Source organism: Macaca fascicularis, chromosome 6 (genome assembly GCF_037993035.2).
Source record: "Macaca fascicularis isolate 582-1 chromosome 6, T2T-MFA8v1.1".
NCBI lineage: Eukaryota > Metazoa > Chordata > Mammalia > Primates > Cercopithecidae > Macaca > Macaca fascicularis.
In genome coordinates this window covers 115,509,588-115,526,693 of record NC_088380.1, presented here as the reverse complement: position 1 = coordinate 115,526,693, position 17,106 = coordinate 115,509,588, and the positions used below count along the sequence as shown (strand labels likewise).

Below are 17,106 nucleotides of genomic sequence, written 5' to 3'. Positions count from 1 at the left end.
AATTAATGAATAATCATTTCTTTATCTAAAATGTTGAGCCTTAATTAAGTTCAGTACTGATCACTCATATGTATATTAGCTTTTCCTAAATATATATTTTATACTATTTTTTGTATCACGCCATGAAGATAAACTGAATTTGTATTTTTGTATATTAATAGAAACATCACTAATTAAGTCATTGACAAAAAAGTGAGTACTTATTCACTGGAACTCAATTATAAACAAACTATTATTAATAAATTTTCAAATAGTCCATTTGGTTAATTCTCAAGTATCTGCCATTATTGTTAAATAACATATACTTGACTATGGCCTATGAGTTCAAAGAAACTTCCAACTATGTTGGAAGAAAAGGGACTTTCATTATATATAGTTGCTTTTTCTGATTAATAGAACTAGTTATAAAATTAATATGTATATTGAAACAAGTATCTTGTCCACATTTTTAGATTCAGATATGCCCAGTGTTCCAGCGTTGTTACACACTGTAATTCTATATATAATCCTGAAATCCCAAGAGGCTGTATGCCATTTTTTTCCTGAACTATCACATGTAACCAGAAACAAAAAGAACAAGACTTTTGGGTATTTATTTAAACTTTTATTATCTCACTGTTTCTTTTCAAATCTCAGTTCACTAGTTTTGAGTTTACTGCATACTGAAATAAAATCATTATGATTTTTAGTCCTTCCAGGGGAAAACACACACATAATATTCTTAAAAGTTAAGAATCATCCTTAAACCTTTCAAAGACTTTCACACATCTATTTCAGTGAGCATCACAATATTGATAACAGATACAGTATTGCATTCTAGTTAATGTGTAATGTGCCTCGCAGCAATATAAGAAAAGCTTTGAAGAAAATGAAAAAATCTGCAGTCTTCAGAATCAATATAGACTTCTAGTTATTTAGCTCAGTTGATTACATACCTTGCCCAGTAATTCTCCCAATGTGACATCTTCATGACTGAGAATCCATTTCTTGTCCTACAGCAAAGAATAAGAACTGTTGTTTAGTACAAGCAAGGGTACATTTCTTGAAGTTGCATTTGAGCCACTGGAAAATAGACCTAAAGGGGTATTTCATTCAGACCATTCAATCAACAGCACACTAAGAAGTTATAACCCCAAGATGCTGTAAAACAGATTTAAGAAATGATACTACACAATAGGATATTAAAGTCTACATTACAGCCAAATTCCATCAGAAATCTCAGTCTTTGAAATGATAGTATCCCTGTAATTAGAACACAGCATGCACTTTCCACCAACCATAAAGTTTATGTTATGCTATTATTTGTCATTTCAAAAAGCTGTCATAAGGACATGAGGGAGTTTGATTTTACAATACAAAATTTTCAGTTCTCATTTAATCTTAGAAATTATTTTTCTACTCAAATCATATTACTAAGAGCTAATTTTTCCACATATAAATGGGCCATGAATTACAGCTGTCTCTGATACTTCATATAGTCCTATATCTTTCCCAGGTAATTTCCTGTGGTATAATAAAGCAACAAACACCAATTACAGTATCACTAGGGTGCATAAGGCCAGTGATGCAAACATATCATTGGAAGACAGCATCCCATTATCTGATCTCAAGAACCGATTACTAGAGGATATTTTATCATATAAAAAAGCTCAACTACGAAACCCCACAATACCACAATGTAAGAAAAAATATGTTTTTTAATGGAGGAAGGAAAAAGGGAAAAAGTAAGAGAAAAGGAGGGGAGGAATGAAAAGGAAAGAAAGAGAGGAAGGGAACAAAAAAAGGAGGGGAGTAGGAAGGAAGAGGTGGAGGAGGAAGAGTATCCTGGGTGATATATTTTATTTATGAGTTAGGTTTCTTATTGATGTTAGAGTGTAGTTTATTATGATCTATGAGTTGTAACAAGTCATCAGACATCTTGAAGTAAAAATTCATCCTAACTATGACTTTAAAATGTCCTGGGCAGTTATTTGAAGTGCTTTACCTTCTGAAATACCATGTGGCAAACACTCAACCAACACTCTCTGTTAGGTTAACAAAGGGACAACACTGATTTTTAAAATGCAATAGTTTTCATGCATAGTTTTTCCTCCTAAATATAAAGTTAATGCTATAAAGATCCTGGAAGAAAACTTAGGAGGATAATAACCTCATGATCAAGTGGGTAAGCAAAGGTTTCTTAGAGAAGCACAAAAAACACTAACTATAAAAAAGAAATGAAAACTGGACCTCATCAAAATTGAAAACATTTATTCAAAAGCATCATTTAAAAAATGAAAAGACAAACTATAACCTGGGAGAACATTTTTGCAATACTGAATTTCTATCTGATAAAGCATTTGCATGAAGAACATATACAAAACTGTTATCTCAACAACAAAACAAAGAACCCAGTTCAAGAAATTGTGTTAAAAAAGTTCAGAAAAGATGATGAACAAACAGCCAGTAAGAACATCAGAGACACTTAACATCATTAGTTACCAGTGATATACAAATACAAACCACAGTAAGATGGTACTTCATTACTTCATACCCATTAAGATACTAAAATTAAAAAGATTAACAATATCGAGAGATTTTGAGGGTGTGGAGCAACTGTAATCCTTATGTATTGTTGGTGAAAATGCAAAAGCATTATTTTCCCAAATGCAAAAAAAGCATAATTTGGAAGTTTCTCATAAAGTTAAACACACACATTCCATGACTCAAATTGCTCTCCTAGGAATTAACCAAAGATAAATGAAAACATACATCCACAAAAATATTCATCAAAAAATGTTGGAAGCAGCTCTATTTGTAATAGCCAAAAACTAGAAACAACTCAGATGTCCATCAAAAAGAAAACTGATAAACACATTTTGGTACATTCAGGCAACTGACTACTATTCAGCAATAAAAAGGAACTTACTACAGATGCATATGACAGAGCACTTGCAAATCATTTTTGCTGAGCTAATAAATCTAGACAAACTTTACATACATAGACACTAATTCCATTTACATAAAATTCTAGAGAAGGACAATCTATAATACTAGATATCAGAGAAGTGGTTGCTTGGGGCAGGAGTTGAGAAAGAATGACTGCAAAAGGGAAAAAAGCAACTTTGTAGGGGGTTATAAAAATGTTCAATTCCTGGCTAACATGGTGAAACCCCATCTCTACTAAAAATACAAAAATTAGCTGGGTGTGGTGGCGCACACCTGTAGTCCTAGCTACTCAGGAGGCTGAGGCATGAGAATCACTTGAACCCGGGAAGTGGAGGTCGCAGCGAGCCAAGACTGCAGCACTGCAGTCCAGCCTGGCGACAGAGCAAGACTCTGTCCAAAAAAAAAAAAAAAAAAAGGAAGTTCAATTTATTGGTGTTTCATTGAACTATATATTTAAAACCTGTGGAAAATTTTATTTTATATAAATTACACATCCATAAAGTTCATTTTTTAATAAAAAATAAAAAAGCTGTACTTTCCATTTGAGTAGCAGTTCTGGGGTTTAACTCTCCACCCCATACCCTATATATAGAAGCAAACGTTATTCTTCAAAGAGTGCCATCTGGCAGTCAGGAAAGTTATTTTAAAGTTGCAAACTGATTCTTGGACAGCTTTTCCACTTTAAACAATGATAACCTAGGCAGTTCAGCCCAATCCTTGTAGTGCAAACCACTGAAAAAACAGGATGAAATGTAGAAACAAAAACACAAAAAGAAAAAACAACTAAACAAAGAAAACCCCTAAACATCCATTTAAAGGCACTGGAGAGCTACTAAAATAATGAAGTATTGAGAGACTAAAGCTAGGTTAAGAAAAGAAGTGATGTCAAGGATTTATAGGCTACTTTTACCCTTGAATGCACATGGTCATTGTGAAAGCAGAAGCCAATAGGTTAAAAAATACAGAGGGAGAGTTCAGGGACTGCAAGGAGAAAAGGCTCTGACAAAACACCCCAGGCTTTTAATAAACCCCAAACATACCACACTGTGGTAGAAAAAGTAACCTGGAAATGAAAAGAAGTAAGCCTACCTTCTAAACATGTCCATCAGGGATTGAATTAAATTAGGGATTAGCAAACTAAGTCTGCAGACCAAACTGGTTCACTGTCTGTCATACGAAATTTGAATTTCAGTGTCCTTAGATAACGTATCAATAGATCTACAGAAATTATCCAGTCTAAGTTATAGACAGGAAAAAAAAAAAAAAGAACAGTAGAGAACAGAATATTGGTCAGCAGAAACAGGAGGTGTGGGGGATTGAGGAATGGAGGTAAGTTGACCAAATGGTACAAAATCTCAGTTAGATAGGCAGAGTAAGTTTCCAAGATCTATTGCACAGCAAAGTGACGATGGTTAATAATAATGTATTTCTATTTCAAAATTGCTACAAAAAACTCCAGATTTTAAATGATCTCACTACCAAAAATAAGTTATGTGAAGTGACGGATATGTTAATTAGCTTGATATAATCATTCCACAATGTATATACAATTATTATTTGTTAATTAAAAGTAAAAATGTAAATAATAAAAAAAGCCACATGACTCAGTCTGTAAGAGGCAGGGATAAATGCCTGAGGAGAATTCAGTGGCTATTTTGATCAGAACTTGGTACCTGCCATTTCTGTGGATATTCTGCAGAAGTGTTGATAGAGGGGCAAACTCCCAATCTGTTAAATTGGATAAAGATGGGATAGAACTACCAACCCTCTCACCCTTAGGTATTAAATGGAACATTCCTATGGAGGCTGCTAAGTGGTTGAGAAACACATTCAATTCAGTTATACGATGATGCTACAGCTTTACTTATGCCTCTGAAATGGTATCAGAGGACAAGTCAAAAGTAAATTAGGGAACATGGACATTGAATAACGCAGAGCTGGAGAATGGAGAACTGCTGAAGAAGCCTGGAACTCTGCATTTACCTTCATTTTTACTGACTTTTCTTCTCTTCCCTTCTATCCAAAGGAAAGAAAAGTCACACTCAGAAGATATGGCCAAAGACAGCTGCAGCTCGCTCCTTAACAACTGCCCCACAGCTGGTTTAGCCTAAAGTGATTATACTACATATTTCTGGTCTCTATCTTTGCTCTGTTTTCTGTAAAGGGACAAGGGGACATTTTGCAACCTTCTCAGATGTAGAGAAAAAACAGAAGAAATGGAAGCAGACTGCCTCTTAGTCTCTTCCAAGAAATAGGAATAGTAGCTTTATCAGTCCACAGGTTAATGAATGAAAATAAAAGTTGTAATTAAGTATAAATCACCAATAGAAATAAGGCAAAGACATAAAAGATGTATTATAATAGGAATGAATAGAGTTGACAGAGTTATATTTAACATTTCATTTGCTTGCAAGTGATCTGTGACCATACAGAAATATCTACAGAACTATGTTCAAAACTAATGCTTAAATTTCCATGATCTTGAAGCTAAAACAGATTGACTTAGACTCCTGACATGTTAATATTTGGATTCTATTCTTTACGTTAATTCATGAGTATTAATACATCATGATTACAGTAAAAGAAAAACTCCACTTTTCCTATTTATCAATTCTCTTATCTTAGAGATATTCTGGAGATATAAATTATGTGCTTTGGTAATTACTGTAAGATCACTGTAAGATATGGGCCGCATACAAAGATTTTGGTGGCCTTATAAACCCATGAAATCACAGCGTACTTTCTAATTGCCTAAGCAAATAATACTTATTTTTATTAACTGATTTGTGAGTGAGACTCAGAAAAGGATTTTTCCCTCTGTGGAAGACTCCCACCTCCAATCAGAAGCTGATACCTCATCTTTAAGTCCATTTCTTATGCCCCTCGTTCATGAAGACTTTCTTGAACTAATTGCCCTTCTGGGAAGTTGGCTGACACTACTGAATCTAGTTCTAATAACTTGTGGATGTGAGGTAGCTTACTGTCCCTGTCTTAGTTTGGGTTCTCTCGGAAGCAGACTCTGGGACAGGGATTCAAATGCAAGCAGTAGTTAATTTGAGAAGCGCAAGGAACAGAAGGAAAAAGAGATGTAATACAGGGAAGTGGGGGCAACCAATAAGGTAAGCTATTAAGGTAGCCACTTCACTGTTGCCAACTCTGGAAAATGAGACAAGCCAAAAGCCTCAGAATTAGCTCACCCAACAGGTATTTATTTATGTGCAAATTCCTGAGTAGCATTGGTTGAGGGGTACAGAAAAATGAGTGTTAATCCTTGGCAATTCTTGTGGCAGACATGGGCAGAGGACCCTTCTGTGGACCTACTAAACAGACCAAAGATGAAAACACCTGCAACTGAAAGTTGACCAGAGTATAATGAGAGGTATGATGGGTATAAGTAGGGCACTAACAGCATCTAGTCCATCCCCTTTATTATTGATGTATCCTGATCTTCCTGAAGATTTAGAATCCAAGTGGATTCTCCAGGCCTTCCTATAATTCCTGTTCTTACTAAATTCTTTTTCTTTTTTTTAAGAGCGAGGGTCTTAACATCTTGTTCAAGCTGGCCTTGAACTCCTGGCCTCCAGCAATCCTCCCACCTCAGCCTCTGAGGAGGTGGGATTACAGACATGCACCATCACACCTTGCTCTCTGAAATCCTATCTTTACCGGAGTGCAAATCTCTCTCCTCTTTCTACCCTTATTCTAAGCCTCCTACATACATATTTGTAGGTAGAGTCCAAACTACTCACTGAATATAGAGAAAAATGTGTTTAAATTTCAGTATGTATAAAGTAGTTATACACACTTTAATAAAGAAGCAATGGGTAATTCTAATTTAACAATTAGGTAAGCTAAACAATAACCATGAGTTAGGTCGGTTAAACAAGTATTTAATATAATTTACAGATATTAACATTTGAGTTTTTAAAAATCATAGTTAATATTTAGTGTGAGTTTTCTTGTTACTGACCTTGTCCTGAACCTCTTATGTAATATTTTATAGTATATACCTATCTTCCACCACCTCTATTTATGTGACTTCTGACACGTAAGTATGTGTCTGGAACTTACCCTCACTTTTCATAGAGATTCACCGCTTGGAAGAAGTACTCCAATATACTCTAGCAGTTACATTATCTTCATTAATGTTCATATTCTTGAATTAAACTTAATATTACCAGCATAAAATAACTCTCCATTTTTTTCCAAAAATGCATGAGAATGCACCTAATATCTATTTCTAAATAGACACCTAAAGTTTTACCATATACAAAATAGAAATTATAATTATAAATAATGCTAGAAAACTGTTCCAATATCTCATAAAATATCTTCCAAAGGCAGTATTTTTATAAACAACAAATTGTGGAAATACTCAGGACACTTAAAAGTTGCCTATAAAGCAAAACTTATGAAGTAAAATTCAATATTCTAATGTTATTTCTTAGAAATGATGAAATTTGGGGCCGGGTGTGGTGGCTCACACCTGTAATCCCAGTATTCTGGGAGGTCTGGGGGGACAGATCGCTCGAGTTCAGGAGTTTGAGACCAGCCTGGGCAACATGGTGAAACCCTGTGTCTACCAAAAATACAAAAAATTAGCCGGGCATGGTGGTGTGTGCCTGTAGTCCCAGATACTTAGAAGGCTGAGATGGGAGGATCACTTGAGCCTGGGAGGGGGAGGCTGCAGTGAGCCGAGACTGCACCACTGCAATCCAGCCTAGGTGACACAGTGAGACCGCATCTCAAAAAATAAAAAATGTATATATATAAAAAGCAGTATTGATTAATTCACAAAGTGAATTAAAGGAAAAGTATTTCTCAAACACACTTGAGATTAAACTTTGTAACTAAATCATCAGGTAATTTCCAAATTAGTTCCTTAGAGTGAATTTTTATATATCATTCTTCCTTACAGTTAAACACATCACAGTGAGTAAGAAACTGGTTTCATGGAAACTTCAAAGTTTATTCACTACATTCATTATAGCTGACAAACTTCAAACTCCTTCCATTCTAGCTCTGGGACTGCAAATAAAATTAATTGACCTGAGATTTACCTCTTTTTTTCCTTTTCTGAAAAGGATGCAAGTAAGAAATGGTATCATTAACTGGTAAACAGAAGAATGAAAACTAGAAATACACACCTGAGATACTGTTCAAACCCAGCCTGCTCCTACGATAACAATGACAATGAAATATAATGGTAGTCTTTGGGAAGAAGGAGGACTCCTGAAGAGAACAGGCAAGAGGTTGGGTTCAGCACACATACCACACACGAATGGGATCTCTATAGTCAAAGAAACTATCAGGAAAAGCTTTTTCCAGGACTCAATTTGAGATGCAATATAACATACAAAAAGATATAAAAAGTAGTCTGGAATATACCAGACAATGCCAACTTACTAAAAGATAGCCAAAACAGTGAAATAGCATGGTAGGCAAAGAATGGAAGCCTACAGATTAGCTCAGAGACTAGCTCCAAATACATCTTACTGTATATATGGTATATGCACATATATCATATGTACATGTGCATATTTTTGCACACTGTGCCAGAAATTTAAAGATATGTGAATTCAAAGTAAGTTAAACATGGTTCCTATTCTCAAGAGCTTTAATATAAGCATACGAAAAATTAAGAGGCTAAGAGAGAAGTATACACAGAATAGAGCTGGAACACTGAGATATAAGTGGCCACTATTATCAAGACAGTTAAAAAAGGCTATACTGAAGAGGTTGAAAGGTTTCTGAAATTTCTCAGAATACTTTTCTTTTGCTTCCTAAAAGCTACTCAACTAAGAAAACTCTAAAGTTCTTCTTTGGGTGTTGAGAAACACAATCTGGTGTCTGTGGAAAGAAAACACCTACTGCCATTCCTTGAGGACCTTGGAAGGAAAAAGAAATGATTAAACAGAATATGTGTTGAGTGAAAAAAATGAGGCACAGCGAGGAAATGTAAGTGTGGAAAGTGAAGGGTAGGAGTTGGGCAAGCATACCTGTGTAAAAGAAACACAGTTTCTTTTCTAACGTATGATTAGTGGTTGTCCAGGTTCCACCAACATTAGCTCTCCTCTTTCTAACATCCCTAAAGAGTTTATTTTTCTGCTTCACTGCCAACAAACTTTCTCTCAGTCTACCATGCAGCAGTCTCTCTGGCATAGCCCACAGAAGCCACTACTTCTATGGGACTCAATATTACAACGCTGGTAGAGAAGGGGTGTAAGTCTAGGAATATGAACCTGGAATTTTAAGATAGAACTGTCAGTATATAAGGATATATTCCATTAGACATGTAAAATCATAGTTATGCTCCATACATTGGATATGTTATCGATAAATTTAAGCATTGCTAGCACTGCTTCTCTAGGAAAGTTCATCTCCAAACAATTGAGTTAAAGATAGATTACACTCTGTTCAAAATGTCACTTCAAGTGTCACATGAGTAATATAAGTGATGACAAAGGATTTCAGAGGCAAAGGAAGCCATATTGTGCTAGAAAAGTCAGAAGTCTCAAAGAATAGGCAGTATTTGAGATAAGTCTTGAACATGGATATGATTCTGATATGCTAAAAGGAGAAAATAACTCTGGCAAAAGCATAGAAGGAAGTAGAAATCTTCTAGATAGAGTGAATACACAAGAAGAGTGAAGGCAAAGAGTCCTTAAAGGGGAGCAATGCTCGGTGAAAAACTAGAAATGTACTTTCTAACCAGGCCATGGAGAGCAAGGAATCAAGCATACACTTAATCTTACAGACCAGAGGTCTCCAAATATTCTTTATTGTGTAACCTTTTACTTTTTTATAAAATGTTAGCATTTGTTCTACTATATAAATATATAATGTATATTATCCAGCATCCAAACAACAATTAAAATACTATAGTCATTGGACAAGTTCTAGAAGCATAATTTTCCCTGCTCCTTTCCACAGGAGAGTATTATAGCTATAAACCCTGGACATAATTCAAGAGGCAAACAAGGAACTCCGAAAGATGGTATGAGGAGGTTGAATTGGTTTGCAACTCCTGGAATGGGAGAACAGAATAGTGGCAGGATGTATTCCATCCTGCTGCCACAACAGAAGGCAGCTTGACGCCCAACATAGCCACAGAAGGCAGCTCAGGTAGGCCTATTCCTCCCCTGGATTATATGAGAGTCCTCAAAACGACCAAACGAGCCCAGTACCACCTGCAAGGGGATTGACTGGGAATCTAGCTAACACTAAGCAGCTAAGGGAAGACTCCCTTTCCCAGTTGGCCTAAGACTGCTCTGCCTCACCGAGAAATACTGGGATGGCCCAGAAGTAACAGGAAGACAGATCACAGCCAAATGAGCGACCAAGCCTAAGAGGCCTCTTTGTCTCTGTGGGCCTGTTATCTCACTCCCCAACTGAGAAATAACAAGGCAGCTCGGTTGCATTGGCAAGAAAAGCACTGCCACAAAATGAGAGCTATCCTGGGAAGCCTCTTTGTCTCCATGCACCAAGACTCCTATCACCCTTGCCAGAGACGACAGGGCAGCATGCCTAATGGGAGAAAGAATCCCACCACAATAAGGCCCCAGCCCAGGGAGTACTCTGTTCCCCACAGGCAGGAGAATTCTACCAAACAATCCCATAGGCCTAAGATGCCCTTCCCCAGTGAAACACCTGGCAGCCCAGACTTGAGGAATTCCTTATACTCCTAGAGGCAGCACTAAAATCAACAAGTTAGAAGGAAGCCCAGTGGCACCAGATAAACCAAGAAAACAAAATAAAAAAAACTCTAAAAATTGCACTGTCATTGAAACCATTTAAAGCAGGCCAGGCCCTACCTGTTAAACCTAAACAAGGTAACTACCTGCAAAAATGAAAGATTTAAATGGGAACCAAGATGTCCTAACATAGATTATCTGTCTAGGGTACAATTAAAAATCATCCATCATATCAAGAGCCAGGAAAATCACAATCTGAATGAAAAAAGATAAGTCACCCAACACTGGGATGGATCAGATGTTGGAATTATCTGATGAGAATTTTAAAGCTGCCAGAAAAATGCACAACAATCACTTACAAATTCCTTTGAAAAATATGAAAACACATAGATTATCTCAGCCATAGAAACAGAAGTTATTAAAAAAGAATGAAATAGAAAGTATATAACTAAAATTACAAAGCAAATTTTAAAAACTCACTGAATGGGCTCAATAGTAAAGTGAAGATAAGAGAGGCTGATCACTGAACTTGAGGACAGATCAACAGATTACCCAGTTTGAACAACAAAGAGAAAATAGATTGGGTGAAAAAAAAATGAACAGAACCTTAGGAACCTGTAAGACAAGCAATCCCACATTTGTATGATCTGAGATAAAAGGAGAGGAGAAAGAGTAAGGCTGAAAGAGTACTTAAACAAATAATGACCGAAACTTCTCAAATTTGGCAAAAGACACAAATCTACAAACAAGAAGCTAACAGGACCTGAAATAGGATAAACACAAATAAATTCAAGCCAAGATTCATCATAATCAACTTCTGACAATGAAAGACAAGGAGTCTTGAAAGCAGCCAGAGAGAAATGACTTTACCTACAGGGGATACCAATTCACAGAAAGCATACTTCTCTTCCGAAACCACACAGTTCAGTAGCACAGTATCTTTCTAGTGTTGAAAGGAAATAACTTTCAATTGTAAATAGTAAATGTGGTAAAACTATCTTTCAAGAATGAATGGAAAATAAGGCTGGGCACAGTGGCTCACCCTAGCACTTTGGGAGGCCGAGGCAGGAGGACTGCTTGGGGCCAGGAGATCAAAACCAGCTTGGGAAACAAAGTGGGACTCTGTCTCTAATTAAAAAAAAAAAAAAAAAAAAAAAAAGAATGAAAAGAAAATAAACACATTTTCAGATTAAGAAAGCCTAAAAGGATGTAGGTAAAACCAAAACTAAACAGAGTTGTACCTTAACTTTCACAATAACCCTGTGTGAGGAAAGTTTAACAAAGTAGGTCTGTTTCATTAAGTTTCTGCATATCTCTATACTCTTGACAACCTTTGGTGAAACTGAGAACTAAACTACTGGAATGTTCAAAAGTTACTAAGTAATGTTAGTCCATAATGACGGAAGTCATCACGGTCAAGAAGAACTAGATTGTTAGCATATTTAAAGCAAACATAAATATTCATTCTATACACATCGTGCCTGGTCTGGGGTCCTCACCACGGCTGGTCAAGTAACAGGTATGTGATCAGCCCCTGGTAAGAACTTTGGACTCCAAAACTCAAATGGAATTTCCTGAGCAATGGTATCACACATGGCCTTGCAGTTTGTAGACAGAAAGACTTACCCATAAAATTCCTGCTATAAATAGGGCAAGAAAACCTCTTTTGACCTAGCTTTTGCTGTTCCTACATGAGTGCTTTGCGACAATAAATCCTAGCCTTGAGTACAACTTTATACTAACTTAGGTGAGCCTTTCTAGTGAATCACTGAACTTGGGGGTGTTAGTGGGACCATCAAGCCAAGACTCTGAGGTTCTGAGAGACAGGCTACTCTGACAGCAAATGGCAGAAACAATGTTTGAACCCATATATGTCTGAATCTGAAGCTTATGTCCTTTATAACAAATTACACTGTTACCCAAAATAGAGTAATTTATTTAAAGCAATGCATATGACTCTTCCAAGTTCAGAGATAATGATGCAATCAATTTTAATTAATTGAAACACAGTGGGTTATAAATTCTATTTCAAGTTTCAAGTTCTAGTCCTATCAGATTTTTTTAACTTATGATTTACATACTTTGTTTCAAATTATTTCTACGCAAATCAATTATAGATTGCTCTTCATCCACTGCATTTATTAGATTACAATCTAAAGCTTTGCATTTTGCACATTCACAGTTTTTGTGTCAAAAAATAAAATCACAAAAAACTTTACAGTTGTAATCAAGTATGTCTTAACATAACTGGCAGAGTAATGAGTCAATTTTGTATAATCTTTATGTAATCTGTAACCTAAAAAAATAATGACTCAACTTCGGTCTGTACACCACTTATTTTAACTAGATAAATGACAAATATTCCATTTTCCCACAATAACTCTGTACCAAATTTTCTATAAAATATAAAATCGCTTAAAAATAAGGTTTCAACAAAATTGAGTCATTAATATAGTACTTTTAATGAAAACACTATGTTCTTGTAAATCCCACATCTTTATACAAGTAGATATAATAGTAAGCAAAAGCTATAAAAATAAGTGAAAATAAAATCAAATTAGTTTTAAAATGTTAAAACCTAAATCTTAGAATTTTGCTTCACAAATGTAGTCATTTTAAATAAAGTGAACAAGCAGCCAATAAGCAACATCTCCTTTGTTCACCTACTGAAGACAACCAGCAGTCTGCCCAGGCTGCAGGAAACTAATTGTGCTTTTTGATGGATTGCTACAGAGTACAGATGGTCATTATTTATTATGTCAATCAACCCCTGCCAAATCCCTTTGGATGGCTGTACCATTTCTTCCTAAAGTTATCCTTTAAGGGGCATAGGGACTTATTTGAAATTCGATCTCAAGTAGGTAAGTCAGAGTGATTAGAAGTGTGACTTAAATTAACAGTTCCCTTTGATTCACAGTTCTCCAGGAAGAATGCCCACCAAAAGAAAATACTAATAGTAAAGAACAATCTTATTCTATTCCTGTATATCTTCCCAACGTTCAAAACTGAAATAGAAGTGCTTGCTTCCACAAGACTGAAGTTATATTTTTAATTCAACATTTTCATTTTTAAATCATTGTTTTTGATAAATAATTCTACCTTAAATACAGGAGAATTCACCAATACAGTAATACAATCTATTTCTCAGCAACAGCCAATGTAGTGAAGGTTCAACATGAGGATTTAGTTACCAAAAATATTGGAAATATAAGCTTTGTCCATCCCCTGGTCAAAGGTATAGTAGTAATCATCTAGTGTAATAGTTTGAAAGAAAGGAAAAAAAGGCAAAATTTAAATACAGACTTTAAAAATTATCTCACTACAAAGACTTAATACCTGTAGCAGATGAATTTCTAAACATATTGACAATATGATATTTTGGAGCTAACACACAAAGACCAACATATCATCCTTAGAATAATTAACAAAATGTCACAATACATAAGATGATTCTCAGAGATTTTTCTACTATTCATACTGAAAAATATTTGCTATCTCTGTTTTTCTTTTATATGCAAGTTTTCAGTCAGCCTGCTTCATTATCTTCCTAGCTGGCTCAGCACATTTATTTCACTCAAAGTCTCAGCCATAGAACCTTTTATAATCCAAAAATTATTCAGAATTTGATCAGCTTTGTCATTAAAGTTATCAGGGTTGCTTTAGAGGGGAAAAAAAAAAACTTATTGAAAAGTATGCAAAGTAGTTGCCCATCTGGAATCTATCTAAGAAGCTTTTAATAACTGAGTATTTGTTTAAATGTTCTATAAATTCATTCTAAATAATTCAAAAGTACTTTCTTCCCAAATGGTTCCTATTTAGGAAACACACACATTATTACCTTAGAAAATATTTCATTATATTTGCAAGCTACATAAAATAGTTTTTGTATGTACATAATTTATTTTATCCTATCATCCTAGAAATGATTTTTATTGTTCTTATTTTTAATGTATGTCTATGCAATTTCCCTACTTATGAATAAACTTGTTTATTATAGGATAGTATTAATTTATTATAGGATAGTATTAATTGAACAAAAGGCTGTATAATTTTCTGTACATATATGAATATTTTCTAACTCATTTTCATTCATCTCAACTTTAGAATGTCTCATTTTTCTTGACTAAAAAACTTTCAGAGCCAACAGTTATGCCCTCCAAAGGAAGCAACGCAGGTGATAATAAGTGAAAAAATGCTGATACGGACCCTTTCCAGGTACTGGCAACTGAGTGATTAAAAATAGGTAGCTAGAAAATATGTAGGTTCAACACAGTCTATCAAATTCCTACAAGAAACATTTTATTATTCACCTCTAAATACTATGTCATAGATTTATCCCTTGTGCTGATGAATTATTTAACAAACATGATGTGAAAGGCACAGGGGCTCATTAAAATGAAAGCAAAATACAGTTTCTGCTCTCAGGAGTTTATTATCCAGCGAGAATAGGAAAAAGAAAGGGGGATTAGACAGTACCTCCATCTTCAAAGAGCAAAAAAGATGAGACTCCTGACTTTTTCCTTTCATTCTTTAGTATCTACCCACCGTCCTCCATACCTCACACACTGGCCATTATGAAGAGAGGGTCTCTATCAGATGGGCTTGGCACTGTCCCCAATGGCTACCAGAAAAGAAGAGACCTGCCTGTGAGTTAAAGTGAATCAGGATCTTGCTCCCAGGGACCTCTCTCCACTGCTTTCTTTCGTTCTCTTTCCATTCCACTCTGCATAGGGTGGCAGTCTTACGAGGAAGAGATATGCAAGGAGTGACCCTTGTCCAGGCTTCAAGGAATACACAGTGGTGTCATTTTGTTGGGCTATTGGAACCTGACACTGGCGTCTGAGGGGTATTATGTACTGTTCCACTGAGTTTATCAGAATCCTCTTCAATAGCATCAAAGGCTAAGGAAACTACAATGATCTATAGCACTGCAGAAATAGTTTTCTGTTCTACGTATTTGTTAAGAGACTAGGCTATGGAGTCAAACTACTTGGGCTTTAAATATGGCTGTTCTGCACTAGCTGTGTAACTTTCAGCAACATGGCCTCTTTCAGTCTCAGCTTCCTTATCTGCAAAATAAAGATAAAACGAGAAGCTACTATATAAGGTGGCTCTAAATATTAAATGAGATCTTAATAAAGTACTCGGTCAGTGCCTAACATATAATAAGTGCTTAATAAACATTAACCATTGTTCCTCTTACTCAAGAACCCTCAGATCTTTGGGGGAAAGGGGAGTTAATCATCTCTCATACTGGTCTACTCCTAGCACCTTGTCTTTCCTTTTAAGCAAACCACAACTGCTCATTCATTCATCCATTCAACAAGTATTTACTGAATATCTATCAAGTGACAGGCAGTGTGCTAGGCACTGGCTAGATAGGGTGAGTGAAACAATGTCCCTCTTCATGAAGAGAAGAAAAAGCAAAAATGTTTGCAAATTAAAAAAAAAAAAAAGTTATAGAAAAAAAAAAAACACAAACAATACTGAGATAGAGAATAAAAATGGAGATAAGAGAACCATTTAGATAGACTGGTAGTTAAGCTGAGACTGAAACCAGGCAGAGGTAGGAAAGAATACTGCCGACAAAAGGCACAGCTGGAACTAAGGCTCTGAGACATAAGAAACATGTGGTATGTTCAAGAAACAAAAGGAGAGTCCACATTGTTCCCCTGAGTTCAACTTGGACGTATCCAAGTGCCTACTTGAAATCTCCACTCAATTGTCTAAGAGTATCTCAACTAACCATGTTCACAATAGAACTCTCAATTCCTATCTCCCTAAAAAATTGTGTTTTTCTCAAAGCATTCTCTATTTCAATAAATGTAACTACTATTCACCCAGGTTCTCAACCCAAAAATCTTAATCATTCTTGATTATTTTCCCTGCCTCATTCTCCACACACAATACATCAGGGAAAATGTTAGAACTACTTGCAAAACATCACTCAACACATACACTTTCTGTCTATCTCTACTCCTACCAGTTAAGACCAAGCAAACATCATTTCCTTCCACGGATCGCTATAATAGTTCTTTTACCTGATTTCATGCTTCTATCCTCCTTTTACATATGTTTTACACATAAGAAAAGAGATGTGGTTTCTTTAAAAAGATATAATTAAGAACCTGCTATTCTCCTTAAATCCTTCCAATAGTGCCCCACTGCTCTTAGATTAAAAACCAAGCTATTATCTACAGCATAATAGGGCATAGTCTAGTCCCTGCAGATCTCTACCTTACGTTATTTCATTCCTTCCTCTGAGAACCTCTTTTGATTCTTTATGCAGATGAAGCATCTGGTTATTGTTGATGATGATCCTCTATACATTTGTATGACATAGTTACTCTAGCTTGAATATCCGCTAGTTAGAACTTATCTGTTTTCCTCTACAAGTTCATGTTTCAGGTCTTGACTTGAATTATATATCCTCAGAGAAACTTTATCTGACCATCCTATCTAAAGTGACCTTCACAAGATAATA

The 17,106-nt window shown here is 35.5% G+C and overlaps 1 protein-coding gene across 15 annotated transcripts in view; it reads right to left on the bottom strand.

Annotated features, from left to right (window-relative positions):
- FER (FER tyrosine kinase) overlaps positions 1-17,106 on the bottom strand; it is a 439,449-nt gene that overhangs the window by 157,095 nt on the left and 265,248 nt on the right. For all 15 annotated transcript variants that reach the window (XR_012413997.1, XM_015451752.3, XM_073994008.1 and 12 more), the window contains one exon: positions 936-992. Coding sequence is in view for 14 of the 15 variants with exons in the window: in XM_015451752.3 (XP_015307238.1) it covers positions 936-992 (57 nt within the window). In the remaining variant the exon portion in view is untranslated. The remainder of the gene's footprint in view (positions 1-935; positions 993-17,106) is intronic.